At 37.9% G+C, this 19,995-nt stretch overlaps 1 protein-coding gene across 2 annotated transcripts in view; it reads left to right on the forward strand.

The window, feature by feature from the left end:
• Positions 1-19,995, forward strand: part of edil3a (EGF like and discoidin domains 3a) — an 89,565-nt gene that overhangs the window by 53,470 nt on the left and 16,100 nt on the right. For both annotated transcript variants that reach the window (XM_086076424.1, XM_086076426.1), the window contains 3 exons: positions 4,566-4,721; positions 6,830-6,974; positions 7,087-7,271. In XM_086076424.1, the coding sequence (XP_085932550.1) occupies positions 4,566-4,721; positions 6,830-6,974; positions 7,087-7,271 (486 nt within the window). The remainder of the gene's footprint in view (positions 1-4,565; positions 4,722-6,829; positions 6,975-7,086; positions 7,272-19,995) is intronic.

Below are 19,995 nucleotides of genomic sequence, written 5' to 3' on the forward strand. Positions count from 1 at the left end.
TTTATTACGACAAGCTTTTACTATACATTGAACTGTGTTGCCACTTCCAGTGGACCAGGTGACACGGTTTTGTTTAGTGAGGGTCGGCTGGTCTTGTTCGGACTTGCTGCCTGAAACACCCGAACGATCCAGTGACCACTCATCGTGAATCATCAGACTCTTTGTCAGCTTCATCTCAGCTGGAGCTGTAAAGTCTCCTCTGTAGTATAGGGTTTTTTTTATGTTCGCCATGGTGATCTAGCTTGTATCCAAAGCCAAGCCTCTGCACTGAATGATAGTTGCTACGGAAGCCCAGCAGCGCCAACTATGGAAGCCCAGAAGAAAAAAAAGCTAAATGTTTTGTTTTTTGCCAGGAGAATTGAACGGATTAACTACATTTTTATTCATTTAGATGGATAAACGATGGTTTGAGAGCCAAGTGATTGGACTGACGAGTGTGGTCACAGAACAAATTAAACTTGTATCTCACTATTTTTGAAATATTACCATTCCTATTCCATCCATCCATTTTCCTTACTGCGTATTCTGTGCAGAGTCGCAGGGGTTGGACCATCTGCCTGCTGATTTTGACATGCATAAAACATGTATATGACAGTGGGACAGAAGAACTCAAGCATAGGTTTGACATTGAAAATTCCGCAAAAATAAATGCCTGAAGTTGAAATTAAAACCTAGAACCTTGATGCTCTCAATGCCATTTTAAATACAATTTCTGATTATATTAAATGAGATTAATCAAGTAATTAATATATATATATTAATATATAAAAAATATATGAAATTAATTTTTCGGGTTTTAGTTTTCAAAATGTCAATTAGTCCGAAACAGTCTCTAGTGTACAATGGTCGTTGATAAAAATGCCAATAAACCTGTAAATGAGCGAGCAAGTAACACCAAATATGTGATTCAATTAATGTTAAATGATTATGTGGAATTCAACATAATGAAAATCTAGCACAATACCTAATGAGTATATTTTAATGATCGTTGTACATCACAAGAGTCTCTTCTTCTCAATTTTCCTTTCGGCTTGTTGCGTTAGGGGTCGCCACGTCGTGTCATTCTCTCTAACACCAGCTGCCCTCATGTCTTCCCTCACTACATCCATCAAACTTCTCTTAGGTCTTCCTCTCCCTTTCTTTCTCGACAGCTCCATCTTCATCACCCTTCTACCAATATACTGACTATCTCTCCTGAATCAGTCCAAACCATCTAAGTCTGTACTTTTTATTTCAACAAAACCCTCTGATGAGCTCATTTCTAATCATATCCATCCTGGCCACGCCTAAATAAAACCTCAACATCTTCATATCCGCCACTTCCAGCTGTGCTTCCTGTCGTTTCTTCAGTGACACTGTCTGTAATCCATAGCAGAAACATCTATCTCAACACACCGGCCATTTTCCTTGCTTGAAGCAGTTTTTTTCACCTCCTTACCTCGCTCATCGTTGCTCTGGACTGTTGACTCTAAGTATATAAGTCATCCACCCTCGCTATCTCTTGTAGCCTCCTCCTTCTGGCACCAGTTAACAAACATTCATCTCCGCTTTGATCAGCCTATCCCGCTGCACATCCTCTTTCCTTGTATGTGTGCCTGCACTTTCTGATTCCAAGTTTTCCTTTTCCCCGTACTCTCCTGCCTGTCTCTTGGATCACCTTGGCTGTAATGGACTTCCCGAAGCTTCCCTTGCCCACTGTGCGCCTAATTCACCTCTTCTTGAAAAGCTGCACAACACACTTCCATTCTCAGCTTCCTTCACAGGGCTCTCTGTTCTGCTTCTCTCTTCTTAATCTTCCTCGCCCTCAACCGAGTTACAGTAGTTTAAACACCACCGTCATATGCTGTCTAGCTACACTTTCCCCTACCACTACCTCACAGTCAGTAACCTCCTTTGCACGACTGCGCAAGATTGAATCCAGCTGCGTGTTTCTACCTCCGCGCTTGTTGCACCACCATCTATCTGCTCTTTCAAGTTCTCCTCCTGGATACCAAATTGACATAACTTCACCAACAAATCAATTTCAATCTGCACCAATCCCAAATTCTCACTCCACCTGGGATACTCAGAACTACTTTATCTAGCGCCTTCCAGAATTGATCTTTCACTTTAAATCCTACCAGAGGGGCATAACCACTAATTAGATTACACACAACACCCTAAATTTGACACTATTTTCTCTTCCAGAACATTCTTAACTCTTCCCTATACTAAAATAACCCCCGACTCAATTTATATTCCCACCTACACCATGGTAAAATAATTTAAACCCTGCCCATAAGCCTCTAGCCTTACTGCCTTTCCGTTAGGGCTCCTGACACACAATATATCTACTGGTTTCCTAATCATCATGCCAACCAACTCCCTAGATTTTCTTGTCAATGTCCCAGCATTCAAAGTCCCTACTTTAAGGTCTAGAATCTGCTTTTCTTTTTCTTTCTAAGAATCCACCTCTTCTCTCTCCTCTCCGGTTCGACGCACAATCGCTGAATTTCTCCCCTGTATGTTAACGTCGCCAATGGAGGTCATTGTTAACCCGGGCTGTGACCGATTTGATGCGGAATTTTTATGACGAATGCTCAAAAATGTTTGGCAAAGTTTTAACCCCGATTCCCTTCCTGATGCAACCGTTGTTTTGTACGTCACATGAATCTATACAGAAAATGTGTTGAATACTGTACATGTGCCATAATCGCAGGTCAATATATGGGCCTCTTACTTGGATATAGTCATACAGAACTATATTGTACAGGCAAATGTTCTGTTATTGTACTAATATAATATGATCAAATAAGAACTATTTAGAGACTAAGTGGTCGGGTTTTACTTCTTCTACTCCTATTTCCAACATGCAAACTATAAAAGATGTTTGTTTGTTTTTTTACTTCAATTATTTATATATGTTTTTTTTTATCAATCAAGCAGATATTATAAAGATAAATAGCTTCCCGCCACTAAAAAAAACAACAACTGACAAACTTAGGTTAATTGTCCCTGAAAATGACAAATGTTTCCTTCGAACTGGGTCAAGTCTGTTGACTGTCTCAGCAGGATGCCTCCAAAGACGCCTCACTCAAACAAATATATGCATCACTATTAGTACTGAAGTGTCAAAGGTGTGTTTCTGAGTGCTCATTAAAAATGTGAAGGATCACCCCAATTACCTTTGCAGTGGCCTTTTAGTAACAGAGCTTCTAATTAGTGAAAGAAGTATATGTCTCTGTGGACGGGAAGTGATGGGAGAAATGCCCTGAATGGGAAAGAGTGGGTCACTACAGCTCCGTGGCTCTTAGTGTCCTTATGTATAATTAACTTTTATAAGTTGCTTTAAGTTTGTAGGAAAAAAAAGATGCATTATTGAGCCTTGTGTTAAAGCTGCAAGAAATCCATGTACAATAGAACCATTGTAGCTCACTATCATACCACGTTCACAGTGTAGACAAGGTTGGTGATAAAGGAATACAATGGTTAGTCTTATCTCTACTTCTTGCATTGACTGAATGAGCAATCTACATTGGACCTTTCGCACCAAATTACACTTGGAAATAGTTTAATTCACTGGTATTACCAACTGTTCTGAATATGATCTCATGCTTTGTGAATAGGATTTTAGAAATTGTCCCATTTTAAGTTTAATTAACAAATATAATAAGTTTGACGCTGATTGATATTATAAGTGACTCACTATTCTGTCAGATGATGAATTTGGCGTGCAGGTCTGATTTATTATCAATACCTGTAATACCTTAAAAGCTGTATGTCTAAAATAAGGGTTATATGAACTTGCAGTGGTCTGTGGTGCATGGAGCAATGGTTGGTTATTGTCATTTCATGTTGAATCTCTATGTCAATATAAGTAATATGTTTGAAGGTGGAATAGTGATTATAAATAATGAATTGTCTCCATATTTATAATCAATTTTTAGTTGTGTGTGTGCAATAAAAGTGCAATACAAATCATAACACATTGATCTTGCCATTTAATTCAAGTAACCTCAACATGGAAATGATATGTAAATATCTGCAATAGAGCTGCTAGGGCATTGACTAATATTGATGTGTATGTTTTTTTTGTGCTTGTTTTTTCTTTGTCTATGAATGCAAAAAATCAATACATGGAACAAAAAGATCATTTTGTCTTTTTAACTTTGAAAAGCTATTTAAAATGGCTGCCAAAGAAAAAAACATGTGCGCGATACATCTGTTCTGCACTGATAATGATCTTGCTTCGTGTGCTCCTAACACAATGTATTGAGGCATTTATCACTTTCTTCTCTTTAACTCGTCGTCTTTGGCAAATTACATGGCACCATATTGGCAGTCTACACAGAGATGGCAGATTGACTTTGGAATGGGAGGATTGATTAGATGTTCTATCTGATCACAGACTTTGTGAAAAAGATGGATGGCCCTGACAAGCCAGATTCAAGAAGCTGAATTGATTTCTATGATTTAAGTCATAGAATGTGAACTGAGCACACATGCACAGTCCCTGTGAAACCTGTCATTTCTGGCATTTGCATGATTTGTTTTTCTCTCTCTTCTTCTTCTTCTCCTTCCCACAGATTAACCTGCAGAGGCGAATGAGGGTCACGGGCCTAATTACCCAGGGTGCAAAGCGAATTGGCAGCCCAGAGTATGTCAAGTCATACAAAGTGGCTTACAGTGAAGATGGGAAGACATGGAGAACATACAAAGTGAAGGGCAAAGATAACGACATGGTGAGGAGCACGCACCCACACAAAACACAGCTGTAGACAACTATGTACTGTCTCGCCACTGTTTAAACTGCACACAGCAGTAAGAAGCTATGCACTCAGTCAAGGGCAGAGCAGAGGACAAGCTGAGATTGCTGTTTAATTAGCTAGCACACACTGCGCTTATCTTGCTACCCCTTAGCCTCTTCACTTTTATGATTTTTATATAGAATTTTTATACTATTTATGGGTGAAGATGAACCAAATGGGTCACAAAGCACTCTGTCATTCCTGACAGCACAATACCTCTGTCCTACATTGGGCCACGCTCCGGATAACCCTGACCTCCAAAACTTGTAAAATGAAGACTACTGGGCAAAATGTCTGGACACAGACTGGAATTATTATCGCTCATAATAACGCAGAGAAAAGAATAATCAGCAAAGCACCGACACCATGCATTTCGCATGTACACAATTATTAATCCATGTTACATAAATGTCTTTATTTAGAATACATGCCAATTGAATGTCAAGGTTGACTATTTGACTATGAACTCATTCTTTCCCAGCTATTTTCACTGAAGCAACCCCCTTCGCTCTCGGCTGTTTTACTAGATTTTGACAGATTTTGCAAGGCCCACAGAATATTGTGTTCTATTGCTATAAAAACATGGACCGACCAAAAGAAAGATTAGAGTCTCTTCTTTCATCAGGAAAAAAGTATAGTTGTATCAGTTTCCGTTTTGCAGCAATTAGCATTAGAATGTTTCATCATTATTCAAAAAACTGTTTAAAACACTGGGGAAAAGGGCTTGTTGCAACATGGTCCTGGTTGATCTCTTCTACTTTCATACTACCTGCTGGCCACAGAGGCTGCATCAAAGCCTTTTGTAAGCTCTAGCATTTAAAAAAATCATAACCCCCCATATAAATATGTTTATAAATAAAACGTGTTTATAAGTTTTTGGGAGAAAATTAGTTAATAGCTGCATAGCTAGGACACATGAAAAATACTATCAAGGTCACACTTTCCTCACATGAGGGGCATTCAAGGACCACTAACAAAACAGGACACACCACGCAAAGATGAAAAAAAAACTAACAACAATTCCAAGATTCTGAAAGCAGGGTTGGGGAGTCCAGGTCCAGAAAGTAAAAAACCCTGCCACAGATTGGCTTTAACCACACGTGCTTCTACTTAAATTAACAAGCTCATACACCCTAAAAACAGAATGGTCAAATGTACCCCCCCCCCCCCCCCAAAAAAAAAGGTTACATTTGACCAATCTAGCTGGTAGTTATTTGTCCGACAGATCCTTTGGTTAAAACAACCACTCTAGAATGGTAGGTTTTCAACACATTGTTGTTTTTTTAACCAATCAATTTTTTAGTGTAGAAACATCTGTTGAGTAAACGCACCTGTGGCTAAAGTCAAACTGTTTCAGGGTTTGTTCTCTCTGGACCTGGATTCCCCAACCCTGTCTGAAAGATAGCACCCCCGTGTGACATCATAGCTCAGTGGTGTCCAAACTCGGTCCTCGAGGGCCGATAGTCCTGCAGGTTTTGCATATTTCTCTTCTCCAACACAGCTGAAGCTCATCAGAAATTTCTGCATAAGCCTGATAACAATCCTGTTGATTGAAACGGATGCGTTGGAGCAGGGAAACTTCCAAAACCTGCAGGACACCGGCCCTCCAGAACCAAGCTTGGACACCCATGTCATAGCTGGACACTTAAAACAAAGTACAGCGATGTTTTCAAGCACATTTTCTCATCAACTAAAAAACATTTTACAGTGATTGTGTACGTTGGGTGTCCTTCAATAATGTTGTGTTGTCAGACTATCTCGGACCATTTGGATGGAACAACTCAGAAGGAATAGTTATATAATTGGAGCAGTAACTTAAAATACACCACTATTCTTATGAATTACCGGCTCAAATAGTGCGAGAAATTGTCTATTTTCGCTGTACTTGGAGCTCATTGACCTTGAAAGAGAGCAATTTGCGTGTTAGTGTTGAGTAGACACCAGACATGGCGTCAGATAGGCTGCTACATAATGGTAAAACGGATCTGTTCCAGTACCCTCGTCACCTCCATATGCTATGTTTTTTTCAACCCCTGCTACAGATTTTCAGAGGAAATGTCGATAACAACGCTCCATCAGCCAACTCCTTCACCCCACCAATTGAAGCCCAGTTTGTGCGAATTTATCCCCAAGTGTGCAGAAGGCACTGTACCTTACGCATGGAACTGCTTGGATGTGAGGTAACAGGTGAGTGTGAGTGAGGTGATCGCAAACTCAGCTCCTTTATTCTGTATTTGCAATGTGGAAAATACAACCGGGCAATCAGAAAACAAACTAAATCTGTGATTGTTGTCTCCAGGTTGCTCCGAGCCATTGGGGATGAAGTCGGGTCACGTGCAGGACTACCAGGTCACAGCCTCCTCCATCTTCAGGACGCTCAACATGGACATGTTCACCTGGGAGCCTGGAAAAGCCCGTTTGGACAAGCAGGGCAAAGTCAATGCTTGGACGGCAGGACGTAGTGACCAGTCACAGTGGCTGCAGGTAAGGAATGACCAAAACTCACTTGATTTGTTTATTTTCAAAACTATTCACTGGAAGCCACATTAGATACACTAGTACATCTAATGCTATATATATATGACAACATAAGCAAGCTCAATGTATTATTATCACAGTAAATTATGTAGAGTAAATTTTACTCTAAACTGAGTCTATTTGGTCCCACTCTAAAAAGAGTAAAAAAGAAGAAAAGTCACTCAAGGGTTGAGGAACAAACCCACAATTTAAGGTCTAATCCCTGAGCCACGCAGCTCCTGCTGTGTCTTAGTGTATGGCTCGTGTCAGCTGGAATCTTAGTCACTCCAAGATGTTCTTGGTCTCCTCTTGGATATAAGCAAGCAGTAGCAGTAGGAGTGGCATAACGCGGGTGGTAGAATGGCAGGCTCCCAAGTTGAATGCCGTGAGTTCATTCCTCAACCCTTGTGTATATTTATTTTATTTTTTTATAAACTAGTCAAATTTTGTAAAAAATCTCTCCTTGGAGAATTTACTTAGTTTCTGAGTGAAATTTTTTTAATAGATTGTTTTCATGTGATGGGCAAATTATCTCGTACACACTAAAAATACTTTGAGTAAAATTCACTCTGAATATTTTTACTCTCTTCCAAGTGTTAAATGTACTCCGTTCATTGGCAAGTTCAAAAAATTCAACATACAAAAAACAAATTCAATACATAAATATACAACCGAAAGGGAAAGGCTTTTCATTGTTGTGCCTACCCCTCTAGTACTACAAAATAGAAAAAAATAATCAATAATTCAATAATTGTAAATTTTTTAAAGCACCAAATCAAGACAAGTTGCCGCAAGGTGCTCCATGGCAAGGTCTAATCTTGCACGTACCCTCTCAGTGCTTCATTTTCAATTGTAGGAAGAAACCTCAGGCAGCTCTACTCTATTTAGAGTGTGACCAAATAGACTCAGTTTAAAGTCGAATTTACTCTACAGAATCGAGAAAATGTTCAGCTTTGGCGACTGACTTGTCAAATTCAGGTAAAAGCACACCACACCATTCCATAGGAAACGTATTGAATGTCTTTGCGATATGCATATTGCATGGGCCAATGGCACCAGTGCAGTTATCTTAGACTTCATCTGAGGTTTATTATCTCCATCAAAGCAGTCCATTCATTTGTTTTCATGACAGTAAATGATTGGTGGAACCGTCTTCTAAAATGGGAAAGATATATCTCTAAGTGAGCCATTACGCCCCACGCGTTCTGTTTAACAAGATGAGACCAATACATTTTAGGATTATTGTCAATTTAGCAGCATGTCTTCATTTATGTGATCCGTTGTGTTGCTGTTATGCCTTTTTATAAGGCAGAAAACGCTGCCTTCTTTTCAAGTCAAGCCGCTGCTCCAAGTTCAATCTGTAAAACCGATAGCGCAGAGGGAATGGCAATGTGGATCATCCTGCTAGGGAATTGAAGATCAGAGTGATTTCTCTGATTTATTGGCCTTTCTGCTGCGACTGCCGCTGCATGCATACAGCCTGGCCGTGGATGACACTGTTCGGTAGTCACAGCGACTTATCTCGACGTTATTAGATTGGCTGGGCTCTAGTCCGATATGTTTTTGATTACACTGAAAGCTTTTGTTGAGGGTTGAGGTTATGGGAGGGTGCGTGCCGGAGGAGACGGGTACTTAGGCCGGCCCCATCCTGACCGGAGAGCTCGGCAAAGCAAAATTGATTGTTGTGGGTAAAAGAAAACTTGTCTCATATTACATGCTGTGCCTGCAGGAATCTTTAGACGCTATATAGTTGCACGGAGAAAATCGATGCTCGCTGACAAGGGCCCTTTTTGCGCACAAATACACAGCATCAGGCTTAAAAAGAGAAAACATTCAGACTTGTGTGTTGTGTGCTGCGCTATCACCTTTATACTGCTACTGCTACTCAACCTGACTAATCAAGTAGTTAGCGCTGCTATATGTATTCAACCTCAACCCATCTGTTATCTTTGTTGTGCTACCGTCTCAAATAATTGATTCTCAGCCACATTACCAAATTCGTTTCAACCTTACAAATTAATGAAATAAATCATTCTTAATGACAAGTTAAGTATTTCAATTAATCAAGACACCCAGTGCTTTGCCTGCTGCACACAGTGGACTAACTGCTCAGGCACTATTAGCAAACCTTGATGTATTCACGTTCACTTTAATGGGAGTATTTTGCTGTGAATTTCTTTCAAAACATATCTCGAGCTTACACAAATTCTGTGTCCAATTGCACTTTTGCGGTTTTGCTCATATTTCTCCTCCTTGCCGTCATTGGTTCCCATCTTTTGTGGCATCACAACAACAGAAAAGAAGAAAAAAAACCACATTTACTTAGTGTGGAATTGAGCTTGCTTAAGCACGAAGCTATTATTTCTTTAATTGCTGCCTGTCACCGTCATAGACAGGTGAGCAAATATACATTATTTTGTAGTGAATAAATAATGTTTTCAACCTATTAAAGGAAATTGGATTATTTCCCGTGGCGCACCAAATGATTTCTCACAGCACACTAATGTGCCAAAACGTAGTGGTGGGAATACATATTAAGATTCGCAGTAATCTTAAATTTGATGTGATCTGCTTGGGGGTCTTGTGATGTGTGATGTCACTATGATTTTTGCTGAACTTCAGGCACTTTTTTCCGCTTGAATTGTGCTTTAATTCAATAATTCTACTTAAACAACCACTTAATATTTATTTGGATTATATAATTCAACAGGTGTACATTCAAAGAGCAATAGTGCTGTTAGAATGCATTAATCGACTAATCTGATTCATTTTAATTTTGCATTTAAGTGTATTACAAGCCTTTTCCCGCTGATTACTGTTTATTAACCAGTGACTGGTGTTTATTTCGTACTTCGTATTCGTATAGTGATTTATTTGATTTTTTTTTAAAGGGCGGGGAGGAGGAATTGATGTTGTACTATGTTACCGGTTCAGTCATTGTTTTCCAAGTACAAACAGATGTTTGAAAATGTTGTATTTTGATTAAACACAGTAGAAAGAATACCAATATTAGTCAACAATTACTGTTTATATGCTGAAATCAGAGGATTTGGACCATTAACTAAAAAAAAATGGCTCCAAGCGATTATAGTTGTCGATTAATTTGATAATCAATTACTTGTCGATTAATCGTTTAATTTTGACAGCTTTACAGAGCAATATACTAAACAAAAACAACTACATGTGTAACCACAAAGCTCTTCCTTAGGAAAGCCCAGAAATGCATAAAAACAATGCTAATGCCTTAGTCGGGTCAGTTTTAGAGTGTTATAACCGTTTTAGAGACGGTTAGAACACAGACAGTGGCACAACACATGTGGACAGATAATATATAATACTCCGCTCTGAGGCAATTATTCTTTATCCTCTCCGAAGAAAAACGAATTAATATTGAGGAGTTGCGATGTCTCCTTCATCTCCATGCATGTCATTTTGTCTGTATTATCTTTTGTCTGGTGTGCGCAAAAACTGTTTAATTCTTTACATTCTATTAAATGATATTATTACTGCATGTCTTTACAAAGTGCTATTTTTATTACTATAAACAATTGTGTTGCCTTTTTCTGAGACTGTAAGGATCTGCCCTTGTTTTATTACATTTGTAAAAAATAAAATAAAATAATAATAATAATAATGCTGAAGCATTCCCACATATGTATGCGATTTTTATTGTCCACATTTTTTGCCGTGTAACAACTCCCACATAATACTTACGATTTACGCACTTGCTTCAAAAAATCACAACTCCCGGGATATATATCGTCTGATTCCACGTTACTTCCAGTATTCACACAATTTAACGGTAAATATCAACTTTTACCCATTCATTTTCAATGGGACAGACAACTAACTGCTCGGTGGCACAGTCGCTTCCACATGCGTTCAAATCTTAGCATTAAGCTATTATCATTCAGCTTTCAGCATTCCCACGCAATTAGTGAGAGTTACCTACATATTTATAGTAGTCAGACAACTAGTTCAAATAGATTAGCATTCCCAGCAAAAACGTCGAATGACGAAATTCCTCAACGTCATGTATAACGGACAGCTCATACATGCGCTTTAAATATTCGAACATCATTTATACAAAAGCTGATCTCGTCTTTCTGTGAATGAAAACAGTCGAAATTGGCGGCGCCAAGAAGCTCTAAAACGTTCAACAGACGTGAAGAAGCATGCCTGTTTGGGATTTGTCCAAGGCAGAATTATTTCAGGCTGCGAGGAAAGGAAATCATCGTTCAAGATGTTTTAAAGAGGGAAGCTGAAGCTTGTCAGACTGAGCTGCCAAGTGCTCCAGCTGGTGGGAGCAGATTAGTTTATTATACACTCCAACACCTCCCTTACTGCTTTCAACTTTCTTAGCATCCCCGTTAATACAATGCGCACCTGTTCTATGAAACAACGGGTTGTTTTTTTTTTACACCCAGTTTATCTTTTACATCCCACATCTATCATCTTTATTGATGAAAGTAGGTTTGTCAGAGAAAAGGCGCCTGTTAGGTCAGTTTGGTAGAAGGGAATGTTGGTCCTCTCTCAAATCCAGGCACTTACATTATAGTCAGCTGCATAAACTTTAAGCACGCTTTCTCACATTCTTATGAATCCCATGTGGAAACATCAAAAGCAAGATAAAGTCTAGGAGTGTTTAATAGCCATGTTTAAAGTTCGTAAACAACATTAAACTCAATCGTTTAAAGCAGATCTGCTGTGCATTTGCAGTTTTCGGTGTCATTAACATCTGCTGTTGACACAAAAATTGTGTTTCTCTGTTGAAAATCACTTCTTTTTTACTGCAGCAATGAGGCACATGTTGGGGCATATACTAGTAATTGCTAAGAGACCAACAGACGTGTTGTGGGAAGTTTCACTAAATTTGTCCCCAAATTATTGATTTCACATGTTATATTTATTCATCTATCTTTGCACAAGTGATGCAGTCATGACAGGAAGAACCATGAAATGCTCTGCGTGCATATCTACCTGTTGGTGCCATTCATACAACATTATAGAAGCTTTAACAGGGTCAGATTTCCTAATGAGCGAATACTAATTATGTGTCTGATTTAGTAAGATCCGAAATACCTAAATTGTGTGTTTGTTCACTGTAAGTGTAAAAGTCGTGAAGCTCTGGGTTTTCCCTTTAAGAAGCTCTAGTGGTTTTTAATTTGACAGTTTGAAGTGATGGAATCGGAAGTGTTAGTGGAAGTGCCAAACAAACATATTACCGTTTATATTGATCACTTAAATAACTTTGGGAAAGCCAGCAATTTCTCTAGGACAGGCCAGGACCAGTTGTCATAGGTAGTACGGCATGACTCCTTCTTGTGATTGGTTCACACGTTATATCATTCAGAGGCTCTAAAATTGCTTTACTAAATATTTTGTTTCTTTTTAAAAAAATGATTACATGAGCACCAAAGCGGAATCTCATTTTGTACCACTTTGTATGCTGGTTAGCATCTGTCTTTCAGACACGCTAACTAAAATGCATCATCCACCAGCACATATATCGTATATTTGTTGTATGCGCTCATTGCATGGACTTTTTTTTTCTGCAGAACTTCATCTAATTACGCAAGGTAAGCTGTGTTACAGATGTTGTGATACTTTGTAAGGGTTTTCGCAACATTTTTTCCTATAGAAAGACCAGCATCAAGTGAGAAGTACATGAGAAGACAAATTAACACCAGAACTTCCTGAGAATCGAGCAAACACATTTAATTAAAGCAGCAAGAATCTATTTAGCCGTTTTCCAATAATTGTGCCCAAAGCAGCATGTTGTCACTAAAGTTAAGATAAGGTTAAGGTTGTTTTATTGTTTTTAAGTGTTGCTATCAAAATTGTTGTCTTCATAATGTTATTTGTGTAATTAGTATGAAGTTGTAAGTTATTGAAGGTATATGTGCTGTGTAAGGCCCTTTTCACCCAGTTATCACCTTAAAGTGATAATTACAGTATGTGTGCATGTTTATGTGTGTGGCTGTGACACACTGATAATCACTTTTGCCTGACATGGCCCACACTAAGCTCAAACGTGTGAAAATGCAGAAATAAACAGATTAGCTGCTCTGCAAGTGATGTGCCGGTGCTCCTAATCAGTACAGCGCACATTCGCAAATCACAACATCTGCAATAGCATCTTTGTTGTTGCAAAAATATCTGAAGGTCTGCATTTTCTTTTTTATGTTCTGTTCTTCTTCCCAAAATGTGTTTTTTAAAGATTGCGAGGAAACTATCCGATCAAGTTTCATTTCAGCAACATGCCCACTTGACCAAACTCACTGTGCTATGTGAAGCAATCTGTTTATCACCTTGCTTATACACCTTTGACCTTTTTGTGATGATTTAATAACTTGTTAACACGCCCACTTTTAGAAAGCAACAGCTCTCCCTTAAAACATTCACTGTGGTGTGGTTATAATCATTATATTATATTGTATTTTTACACTCAAAGGGAGCACTTAGCATGCAGACAGTTTGAACACAGATATGTAAACAATTTGTGTGAATGCAAACAACTTAGCAGGGTCATTCTAGAAGTGGAGGACAATTTAGGATGCATTTTTTAGGGGATTTTTTTTTTTTTTACAAGTTTATGTTTTTAGGAAGAACTGGCGATAAAGCAAAATTTGATCAAACATTAGGGTGAACTTTTTTTGTTTTTTGTTGCATGATATATTTTTGCTCTTTTGAGCCACCGACATTTTTTTTAAGCATTGCTGAATAAATCACTCATTATTAAATAAAGTAACATTTTATTAGAATACCAATTTAATTTGAGTGGGTTGCAACTAAAAGGGTTGCATACCAATGCTAACGTGAGTACATGACAGCTGCGTTAGCTGCTATATGCTAACTGGTAAAGAACAAGTTTAGCTATAAATTAGAAAAATAGGAAAAGAAAAACTTAAATATCAACATCAAATTGGTCATCAAGAGGGAGGAATGAAGAAAAGTACATTTCAGGAGAGGTCAAGAGCTACAGTATTTGGTATTTTAAACAATATTTAGAAATTCCTTTTACGACAGTTACGTTTACATTTTGTCTCATGACGACAATCATTTTCAGATCACATTGCATGTTTCTATATTTTGTGCATGGATCATTTAAAATGTCATGGGAGGGACAGAAAAGCTCCAAGTCTAGGGTGACTCTGTTAGATGGTTAGAGGTTGCGAGTGGAAAACCTGCTGTTGAATATATTCTAAAATGAGAGGAGACTATATTTGAGGGAGACTAGCACGTACAAGGTTAGACACGAGCGGGATCGCTCAAAAGGCTCCTGACGCTTTAAATACTTCAGCACCTTGTCAGTCAGCAACCATACCATTGATTGTGTGATCATTGAGGAATTAGTGACACACCTGTGGTCTGGATGGATCACTATGGTGCCATTTTGTAGGTTGTTGGTGATGATACGCAACAATACCGTTCAAGGTTTGAAGGGAAATTATTCGATTTGATTAAGTAGGATTCACATCTTTTAATCAATAACGATTTCCCAATTTTAAAATTGTTTTTACACCAATAAAATGTATTGAACTTAAAATGTATCACAACAGTACTGTACTTAGGCAGTGATACTTTTGCTTACCACTAGAGGGAGCTCATATATCAGACTTTGACCATCTCTGTATCAGCCCACCATGCAACGCAAAGATGATGGCACAGGCTAGCTGCCCTGAATTAACAGCATTGGTAATTATTATTATTATTATTATTATTATTATTATTATGTCTGATTCATGAATACATAAACCTGAGTTTGGGTATCTAAATAGCTTTGAAGAGTTTTCACAGAAATTGGAAAAACGGTATACAAAGAGTTTGCTGATAAAGGTCAATTTAAATAAGAAGAATTGGAAAATAAAACCGCAAGTGTTGCGCTATAGCTTCCTATAACCTAATATAATCAGTAGCTTCAGTCTGTTCATTGTTTATCACATTTGTAAGTCTTTTAAAGTATGTTCCCATAATAATAAAACTCAGAATGGCCTTTGCGAAATGCACGACTTGATATACTATAAAACTGAAATAGGCCATCTGTTGGCAAGTCGTCTCCAAAGCAGCAAGATGACACATGTAGCTGTGTCCCATGTTGTTACAGAGACCTGAGGGAACAATACGTTTTGAATGTGTGACTGATTACTGCTCCGCTCGTGTTTGTGAGCATGCCATATTAATCAAACTGGGTTTTTATCAGTTGGCTGATACTTTTGCACTTCCTCCTGATCTAATCGACACCTCAAATGGAGCGCCGCTGACAACAAAGTGTATTTCTTTCAATTAGTAGACTTGTGTTTGTTCCATCCATCCACTGAGGCACGCTATCATCAAGGCTTTAAAATAGATTCTGACTAAGTTGAATAGCAATGAGCCAAGTGTTTTATTTCCAGAAGAGCCTACTTCTTTGTGGACTTATAAGCAACTTTCATCACTGAGCCATTGTCTGACTTCTTCAAGCTTGACTTGGAAAAACCTCATATTTGTTGCCGAATCCATCATTTTTCTTGTTGTCACTTTGTATTGATCTAGTTGGACAGAGATAAAGTAGCTTTTCCCTTCTGGTCTGCCTAGTCAACATTCTCATCATTATCCAATACATGCTTGCTTTATTCCACTGGCTGCTCATTATTGGTAATTGGTAATTATTATTATTATTATTATTATTATTATTATTATTATGTCTGATTCATGAATACATAAACCTGAGTTTGGGTATCTAAATAGCTTTGAAGAGTTTTCACAGAAATTGGAAAAACGGTATACAAAGAGTTTGCTGATAAAAGTCAATTTAAATAAGAAGAATTGTTTGCGTTTCTCATTACACCTTTACCATTCTGTTTTATTACAAATCACATACAATGAAGTTATGATTTTTTTTTTCGGGGGGAGGTCATAAATACAATTACATTTGATCAATTCATGCGCTTCATGACAAAGCACACGTCAGTTGTATCTATGTGTTTGTTTATTTATCCTTTGAGGAGGTTTGAACCCAAAACAACATTGAGAAGCTGAACTAGTCATTAGCAAATGGCAAACAAAAACTCAAGTGGCCCATAGCTACACCACATAGTCATACAACATTAAACAATACACTAATTACTTAATCTACTAAATGAGTATTTTGTGTGGTGTTTGAAAAAGCTCCTATTTTTTGCACTGAAATAAAACCAATATTTAGATAGCTTCATTAGTGGAAGTTGCTGTTACGGAACTTGTTTTATTGCTTTTTACGGCTTTAGCTCATCATTATCGTAATTATGTTTTTTTTTTTAATTAATTATTTTGTTGATTTATACATTATCTGCCTCCATGTTTTGCTACACTGTTTGTGCTAAAATATGTATTGCTTAAACAGGGCAGAGATGCTATTCATTCTAACTATCTATGGCATTTTGTATTTTATGTTTGCGTTAAGGTGGCGGACAATTCTAAGGTAGTTCCGATGTACACCTACGTGCAATGTGTGCGCATTATTATAAGGCTCAGTAGATGTGGGATTGTGGTCGTTATCATTAAAAGCGCAGATGGGCTAACAAACAAACCTCTGAAGGCTGTTTACTCACTTAGGGATTCCTTTACAACCCGAGTCATATGCTGATTTATTTCAAAACTCTTCTGTAAACTTCACGATACCGATTTGTCGTGGCGAATGTTGTGAAATTTGGCCACGGGGTGTTACCAAGGAATATTCTTTGGGAAATGTGTTTAATGCAGAAAATAAATTGGTGTTGCCTTTGGTAGAAGGTGCTTGTGTTTGAAGAGTTTAAACATGAATGTTGTAAATATTAAGGTATTATTGCTGTATTGTATAATCCTTTTCTTCATACCCCTTTCCTCCTCTGTTTTAATCAATTTCCCTACAGCTAGTTTGATGATTAAATTAGTTACCAAATCAGATTACCGAATATATGGTGACTCCATCTGCTTCCTTGATTCACTTACGGTAGAATGTTTTTGGCGTCCCCTGCCTCCAACCAGAAACGCCCTTAAACGTTCTGTATGTGGTTGCTGGTGCCTGTGTAACTTTTCATTATCCAAGGACGCCATCTTATCTTTCCCCAACACATCCTCCATCCCACACTTGCTCTCTACCTTCCTGTTGCTGGCTCTCAGCGAACTTAGGATGCACGTATCTGTTTTATCTGCCGATGATGGATTCGAGTCTGCAGTACCGCTTGCTTTAAGTTTGGAATCTGCCAGAATTGTCTGGACTGCAACTACGCAAACCCAAATGAATTTCGTGCTTTAAGTGGTGACTGAATCTCCCCTCCAATCACCTTTTTTCATTTCAACATCCTTTTGTATCGTGCATAAAACACGCTACAGTGAACTCCAGCTCTTTGTTTGGGATAGGAAGTGAACCCTACCTTAAATAACAAAAACATGCAAAGAAGCCATGTGTGTGACATGCACACAACTATGAAACCATGTTACGTAATGACTGCATTCAATTATGCAAGACAAATAAGACAGCTTCACCTATGAGGCTCATCAACGCTATTAGTTAGCATGCTAGCCTAAATAGAAGGTTAGCACTCCACATAGGTAAACAAATATGTGCAGTGACATTTTACACAAATGGTATAAATCATGAAACTCACTCTAAGGTTTACACACAGTAATAATTAGCTATTAGCAAGGGGGAAAAAACGTTCACTTTCAACAGCATCACCAACAAAACAGCCCTTGTCAAAAAGTAATACATGATATAGCGTATACGTAAGTATACCTAAGTTTATTTTTCGAGTGAATTTATTCTTGTACTAAAAGTAAACTCCTTTGGACTAAATTGGCCCATTTTAGCACACTTAAAAGTATACTTAAGTATATTATAAAGTGTATATAAGCATACTTTAAAGTATACTTTATAGTACTTTTACGTACACTATTGGGTATACATAAATATACTTTGTGGTATACTTATGTCCACAGTTCAGTTTACAGCAAAAACACCAGTGATGAATTGACAAGGATCAAACTGGCAAACTCTGATCCGAAAGGTAGCAACCTTAACCTCTAGGCTATCCAGCCACATGGAATTTATGGTTTTATAAATAAATGTAACCTATAATTCCGGTCCGCTAGCGAGTGACGTCTAAATATGTACTACAGTATGTCAACTTTTAATATATGTTTCCGTATAGGCCTACTTACAAGTAGCTATAAGCTAAAACAAGAAACAAGCAAAAACAAATGTTCACTTTTGACAGCATTCAAGGACCACCGACAAAACGGGGCATCTCAAACTTTCTTTTCACGTGTCGTCGGCTTTGTGTGGTTGCGTGTGTCTCATATTGGATTCTCGACAAGGATACACAATGGGACAGACTCCGTACTGCTGATATCGTCACAGTAAACATTAAGAAAAGAGTGAAATCTACCGGGTCTCGCTCTAAGGCAATATCGAGGCCATTTTTCATCTTCACTCACAGTGACACACTATGAAAGTCACAGATGTTGTTCTCCGTGCTGTGAGAGCTTTAAATGACCCACAGCATCATGGTTGATTTCCTTCCTGTTGGTGTTGCCATGGCCAATTCCCTTCATCTGTTCCTGCAGCCATTTCAAGTAAACTTGACAAGCTGAACTGAGGCTCCATCTGTGTTTGCTTAAAGTGGCTCTAACAATATCAGATAGTGTTGAAAAGTGTCCCCATTGTTGGGAAAAAATATATAAATTCAATTTTAGTTTAGTGTGCTTATGTTATTATTTTAGGTTGAGTCTCAAAAGGGAAAACAAGACGATGATTTTTATGGTCTGGTTATGATTTGCTCAGTAGAATGTCAATGCTATAGTAAGTCTTATCCAAACAAATGGAAAATTTTAAAGAAACACATTATGTAATACCAAAAAAACAAACAATAATAGATGGTAAAAAGCCTCCTTCCCCAAAGACTTGTGACTACGAACAAGTATGCATCGTGCGTTCATTTCCCCCTACAAATGTGAGTCCTTTAATCCAATCAATGTGGAAATGACTAAATGAAATATGTCCATAGTGAGGTCCACAATTAATGAACCAGCATAACTGCTACACAACGGTTTACATTTTAAACAATCTGATTGTTATCATGCTCCTGTGTAGATTCTCCCCAACACTAACAGCTGTGGATAGAGCATGTTGGTATACGTCACACGAAACACTGAACAGATCGGAGTGATGATGAAGCTTGACTAAACGTGGAGCGAGTCATAAATTTAATTGAAGCTCTTTATCGAGCGTATGGTAAATTAAACTTAAAGCAAAATGCATATCACACGCTCCATTGTATAGAACCAGCCAAGTTAATTAGAAATCTGAATGATTCTGTGTGCGTATAATGGTGAAAAATAATGCCGAGATCAACAAATTAAATTATTCATGCATGTTTTTCTAAGAATGTACTAAATTATTTGAGTTTAAAAAAAAATCCTTATAGGTTAGAACCATGATTATTATTCATAATTATCAAGAAGATTTGTCTTAAAAAATAGCAGATTGGCCAACCAGTCAACCTGTTATGATTTTCATTTTTCTCATTATTGCTTATGTGGTTCAGAAGAAAACTATTTGAAATAACTGATCTTATCAATAATTCATGTCTATTTAAAAAAATTCTAGGCACACAGTGAAGACCAAAATATGTCTAGTCTGAATAACAGATTCTCCGAAATTATGCCAACTGCAGAATTGCTCCATCCA

Source organism: Leptonotus elevatus, chromosome 5 (genome assembly GCF_054856555.1).
Source record: "Leptonotus elevatus isolate MCC_2025b chromosome 5, RoL_Lele_1.0, whole genome shotgun sequence".
Lineage (NCBI taxonomy): Eukaryota > Metazoa > Chordata > Actinopteri > Syngnathiformes > Syngnathidae > Leptonotus > Leptonotus elevatus.